Source organism: Panicum virgatum, chromosome 5K (assembly GCF_016808335.1).
Source record: "Panicum virgatum strain AP13 chromosome 5K, P.virgatum_v5, whole genome shotgun sequence".
In the NCBI taxonomy this organism is placed as follows: Eukaryota; Viridiplantae; Streptophyta; class Magnoliopsida; order Poales; family Poaceae; genus Panicum; species Panicum virgatum.
Window position 1 is genome coordinate 6,341,056 of NC_053140.1, and position 6,196 is coordinate 6,347,251.

The window sequence follows — 6,196 nt, forward strand, 5'->3', positions numbered from 1 at the left end:
CGCCTGACAATATCAACAGAGGACCTACAGACGTGCGTCGCGTTAGGACGTGCCGAGCCGCCGCGCCTCAAAGCTGACGACATGAGCCGCGCGGCGAGAATCCCGCGCCTCCCTCACCGCCAATACAGGAACAGTGCCGGTATGGGAGGCGGCCGACCTACTGAATCGGTCAAGATAGACCAGTAGAGCCTATCGTAGACCATAGGTAGTAAATAGGTGGTAGGCAGGGGACGGATGAATCGGACTCGAACCATTCCACTCAACCACACACGTACACACGCAACCCAGAGACTTGGACCCATGTTCCCTCTCTCGTCCATTTATAACGCCTACTGCAAATCTGAGTGCAAGAGTACGAGCTCGAACTGGACGTAGGGACGTTCTGCCCGAACCAGTATAAACCTTGTGTCTTATCCTTGCACTACTATCTAAACCAGTGACGCGCGCATAAATTTACTAGTCGGTGATTCGGAACACCGACAAAACGAGACCCTGCTATGTGACTGGTAAGACAGATAGCTTGTGTTGACAGAAGAGACATTTTTTTTATCTATCTTGTAGTTTGAGGCACCTGAGCTTAGTGACCATCCTCTTCTTGAGCTTGGTGTCCGTATTACCATAGTTGGAGTTACAGCAGTGATTAAGCCACGAACATGGCCTCACGTCGCTTCACAATTGCAACACAGTGTGAATCTCTCTGTTTTGATTCAATTATTTCGTATTTCTGCATGGGACTTTGTTCCGGAGAAACCATAAACCCATCATTGCCATCTGCATTACCTGTGCAGTGCTGTAGCCTGGTCTCCAGCGCCCCTCCACCGGGTACATGTCCGGCGACCTTGCTATCCTGCATCTGCAAAGCGCCATCTCCAACCGCATCGGTGCCCTTGCGCTTGGCTGACATGCTACCACGCCCGTATTTAATCCGCTAGACTGGTGTGCTGCACTATGCCACCCATCGCTACTCCACCTACGACAAGTTTAGGACCCTCTTTGCTAAGGCTTCAAAAATGGCTCCTCCAAGGCACCAACAACTTCAACTTCAACTTCAACTGGAGCCAAACCCGGCTTCACGGGAAATTCTATTCATCGCACACGCAATTTCGGCCCGACATATTGCAGAAGGCGGCGGTGGCCTGTCGAGCTATAGGAGTTGGGGAGGAAGGGGGTGGAGTGGCTGCCGACCAGCTAGGGGAGTGGAGAGGGTGGCCGAGGAGGGGGTGAAAGTGGGCAGAGCGGCCGGCAGCGAGGTCGCCGGCGGCCGAGGTGGTGGCGGGTGGCGACGGAGCTTTAGTGTTCTGGGCTCCATGGTCGCCGGACCTAAATGAGGGAGCCGGAGGCGGCGACGGCCCGACGATGTTGGTGGTTTGGCCGGCGGAGGGCAAGGCGGTGCGGGAGCGCTGCCAATCGGGCAGGGCAGGAACTTCAGTGGGCGGTGCTGTCGGCGGGGGCGATGGTGAGCAAGGTGAGCGGCGGCGGTGGTGGAGGGCGGCGGCAGAGGCGCCACCGGAGCCATGGGAGGCGGGGGAGCAAGGTCAGAATAGAGGAGGAAGAAGAAGGAGTGCAGGGGAGGTGGGGGAGCAAGGTCAGAATAGAGGAGGAAGAAGAAGGATCCAGGGAGGCGGGGGAGCAAGGTCAGAATAGAGGCGGTGGCAGCCGTCCGCGCCGACGGACCTCAGGGCGACCGTGCATATCCTCCACGTGGTCTCTGGGAAGCCGCCGGGGTATTGGGCGAGGGCGGCGTGTTGTTCGGTAATGTTCATTTTTTCTGTCGTTTGTTGTATGTTTTTTTACCACCAAAGGTCAGCTTCTCTACGGAAATTTTACCAGTCAGTCTTGTACGTCTGCGAAACGTCGGTTCCTGTATGCAAGCCACCTTTTGAATATATGACTTTGCAGGATCATGACTTACTGTGACGCTGAATGATTCCATAAGTCTGAATTTTTCTGAATTATTACGATCACCATATGTGAACGCTCTGTGACCCCTCTCTATAGTCACACCTGCTGTAAACTTTCCAGCCATTTTAAGACTTTCTAGGACTTCGGTTCCACATGAATTCTGGCGCAAGCTGCTCTGATTTTTTTTTTTGCTGGATGATTTGCAGATGTGTTGTCTGCCATACATGCACTGACGGCCATACAACAAGTCCTCAAATCCACTCACCGGGTCAGTTTATACATGTTGAACAAATTTTGTCAGTAACAGTACACAGTGAGGTACTGAGCATGTGACCATATGAGGGGTCAGTGGCGGAGGACGAAGAAAAATTAAGGTATGGCGAAGCCGATCATTATCAGAGGGGGAGAGAAAGAGTCTGTTCATATAATAACTGTATTGAGATCATATCATACGGCAATAGCAAGGTTTAGCATCAAGATCAGAATAAAAAGGTATGGTTGCTTAACTGTTGTTGCTTAGATTCTTCAACAGAGTGTTTTAACACTCGTATGGTTAACACGCATATGTTAAACAACACTTTCAGTATCAACAGTAGTTATCATTCAAACAAATATTGTCAAGATATACTGTGAAAAGTGAGGAAGCGAATGCATCCCTTGCACCGGAAAGCAATGTTGATAGCATCTGATGGCTTGAGGTCAAAGCTAATGGTGTCCTCTTCATCTCAAGTTTTTGCCGTCATGCATTTTTATCTCAAAACTATCTGATACGCTCCTGAGCTCAACTGCAAGGACAAATTAAAGCTCACATTTAATCACCACACAACAATAGCCCGGTACAAGTGACATGTAGCTAATGCTGACAAAGAAAAGTAGCTCAGTTCTCTTCTGCAGTGAACTTAACTCAGAGTGCGTGTACTCTGAAATCTCGTTCAAGAAAAGAGTTCGGGAAAGCACGGACAGTTACCAGCCTCGATGACGTTGGAGTCGACGAACTCCTCTCCGTTGGCGGCCGAGGCGTCGTCGCCGTCGGAGGACGAGCCGTAGCTGCAGCGAGCTCGCCAGCCGCCCCAGTCCTTCCTCCCAGATCGATGCAACTGCTTGCCTCCCAACACAACTCCTTCCCTCCTCCTCCCAGGACACGCCTCCTTGCTCTCCATGGCTCTCAGCAGTAGATAATGGAGCAGACTATAGGATTTGGGGACAAAGCTAGCAATGAGAGGATTGGGGACGGAGCAGCGACGGAATTGATTTGGGCTGGGGAAGAGAGAGAAGCTGCGTTGGGGAGGATGGGATTGGGGCATTGGGCTGGAGGAGCGCCTGTGGATGGATTTGGCTGGGCGGGAGCTCGAGCAGGAAGGGATTGGAGGAGAGCCTGTGGATGGATTTGGCTAGGTGGGAGCTCGAGCAGGAAGGGATTGGGGGTAGCAGCGTGCTCTGGCGGGAAGGGATCAGAGAAGGATGCGCCCGCTCGAGCGGAGATTTTGGGGTGCGGCGGCGGCGCGCTCGAGCGGAGATTTTGGGGTGCGGCGGCGGCGCGCTCGAGCGGGATTTCAGCAGCAGGTAGGGTTTGGTGGCAGCCGGAGGCGCGCGCGCGAAGGCAGGCAGCGGCTGTGGCGCGGAGGCATGGAGGCGGGGCGCGGAGGCACGGCGCGGAGCCTTCGGGGATCGGGGTCGAGCGGAGCTGCGGAGGGAGCGCCGGGAGCGCCGGGTGGAGCGGTGGAGGAGCCAAGGCCGACGCACCGCAGTTTCCTTGCTGTTCTCTTGTTGGGCTGGGCTGAAATGCAGGGGTACTAAAAATTTTTTTGGGCTTTAAGTATGGCGCGGGCCATAGCGAGCCATAACAGGCCCTCCGCCCCTGTGAGGGGTTAATTTGCTAAGTAGGATCTTGATTCTGTGCTCTGGGTGCCGCATGCTTCATGTGTGGAGAACTCTGGACTTTTGATCGATCAATTTTCCACGCGTTCGGAACAGACAAAACGATGGTGACCGTCTCAACTTGTAAAAGCAACACTTGCGCCTGGTTGAACTTAGAAGCTCCGTGCTGCACCCCCTGATTTTGTACTTACCTGCTGAGCTTATTGTTTATAGAGCTTGCAAAAAGCTTATGATTTAATGAAGTTGGTGGAGATCTGAAGATACAAGCACTAGCAATAGGAGCTACGGCAAACTCACAGTTGACACCGACAGCTTCGCGGGCGGCGCCGAATGCCGATCGGAGCGGCGAGCTCCGCCGACCACGCGGCCTCGAGCGCCGACCCCACCAGGGACGCCCGGATAGGCCAGCAGCACGTCGGCGGCGCGTCCTGGAGCTTGGCGAGAGCGAGGCGCAGGCCGAGGGCGGCGGTGTCGTCGCAGGGGACCAGGTCGATGGACCGTGGCGGCGCCACCGGCTGGGCCGGCCTCTGCGGATCGCGACGAGCTAGAGGCACGGCGACGAGGGAGACAAACACGGCGTCATCGGTCTGGTCATCGAGGGACGCACAGGAGGGACGGAGCACGGCAGTCGAGCGAGGAAGAAGAAGGGGTCTCCTTGTGTAATTCCCGTGCCTAATATCGACCGTACGATCTCGATCCGACAGTTGGTAGTGACCTCAGGGTGGACGGTATTTCATTTACCGTCCACCCCCTCGGGTCGTTGTCTCGCCAGACACCGTCGCGTCCCGGCCGTTCTTGGCACGCTCGCCTCTCCTTCCGCGTGCTGGCGTCCTCCTGAGGTTCCGGTATCACTCCCGGTGAAAGGAACCGGCGCGACGAAGGTCCTCCGCGACCTCTGCTCGCGCCAGCCCGACACCTGCGACGCGCGTCGCTGCAAGCTCCGATGCCGTCCGCGGCAGCTGGTCCTGGCGGCCAGGCACTGCGACAGGGTCCACGGGCTGCTCTTCGGGGCGATCGACGTCGTGGACGCCGACGTGCGGAACTGGAGCCGAAACGAGGGCCCTGCCGCCGGGATCGCCACCCGCGTGCACGACGGGCTGGAGGGCGCCCGCGGTCATCTGCGCGCGGCCGTTTACGCACTCCTGACGGCCCTGGACGGGGTCGGGGTCGGCGGCGGAGGGGAGGGCGGCGACAGCACCGCACCGTGGGAGCACAGCCCCTGTTTCGCTGAGCAGCTCAACGGCGCCATGGAGCCTCGCCAGCCGGTGGATGGCGCGTGGCGGGTCCTCTGCGGCGATCGAGGAGCTCGGCCGCCTCCATGTTGGACGCGCACCTGGCCATCTCGCTGGACGCGTCCTCGAGCTTGCCCTCCGCGAGCGTGATCAGTCTGATGACCCCGCCGCGCTTGGCGTCGCCCGTGCTCCACGCCGATGGCGACTCCAGGTGCCGCAGCGCGGAGGCTAGCAGAGAGCCGGCGCTGTCGCTGAGTTCGCATGCCTCCTCTAGTAGCTTCAGGATCTGCTCCCTCCACGGGTAGCCGCCCTGCTTGTCCATCGCCCTCCTCCTTTCCCCCGTTCTCCTGCCGTCGTCGTCGTCGTCGTCGCGGGGGCCCAGGTCGATGGACCGTGAAGGCGCGCAACCGGGCTGGGCCGGCCTCGGCGGAGAGCGACGAGCTCGAGGCATGGCGACGAGGGAAACAAACAGGGCGTCATCGAGGGACGCAGAGGGGGACGGAGCACGGCAGTCGAGCGATCTCGATCCGACAGTTGGTAGTGACCCCAGGGTGGACGGTATTTCATTTACCGTCCACCCCTCGGGTCGTTGTTTTGCCGGACACCGTCGCCTTCCGGCCGTTCTCGGCCCGCTCGCCTCTCCTTCCGCATGCTGGTGTCCTCCTGAAGGTCTGGCATCGCTTGGCGCGGCGAAGGCCCTCCGCGACCGCTGCTCGCCAGCCCGAGACGTGCGCACTGTGCGCCGCGGTAAGCTCCGATGCCGTCCGCCACGGGGACGAGGCAGGCGACGCGGAGGGTGCGCGCCGCCGCCAGCGACGGACCTCGCGGCGGCGGTCGGTGTTGCAAGTCCTCTTGGTTGTGGCCCTGGACACAGCTCACAGGAGGATGCCGCCCGAGTCCCCGTCATGTTGGCGTGGGCGTCGAAGGCCGTCAGCCCGAGAAGCTCGCGCGCCATGCCGCTCGACGCGGCGCACCGGATGCAGCACGGCGCCACGCCGTACTCCTTCTGGAGTTCTCGACGCCAGGGCGGTTCTGATCCGAGTCTTCCCTATGCCTCCGAGTTTTCTGAAATGCCTGATCCTGAACGCAAGTCATTTCCTGAATATAATCCGATTTGCATGAACATAGCTTAATTTAATTTCCGTGCACATCGCGTGCGTCGCCCCTGAATTGTTACTGTCAAT

At 58.2% G+C, this 6,196-nt stretch overlaps 1 protein-coding gene across 1 annotated transcript; it reads right to left on the reverse strand.

The window, feature by feature from the left end:
- Positions 1–2,397: 2,397 nt before the first annotated feature.
- Positions 2,398–3,580, reverse strand: LOC120705936. The gene is made up of 2 exons (XM_039990494.1): positions 2,870–3,580; positions 2,398–2,687 (listed from the first exon to the last, which is right to left on the reverse strand). Exons 1-2 carry the CDS (start codon positions 3,204–3,206, stop codon positions 2,623–2,625), a joined length of 402 nt encoding a protein of 133 aa, XP_039846428.1. The 5' UTR covers positions 3,207–3,580; the 3' UTR covers positions 2,398–2,622.
- Positions 3,581–6,196: the final 2,616 nt, after the last annotated feature.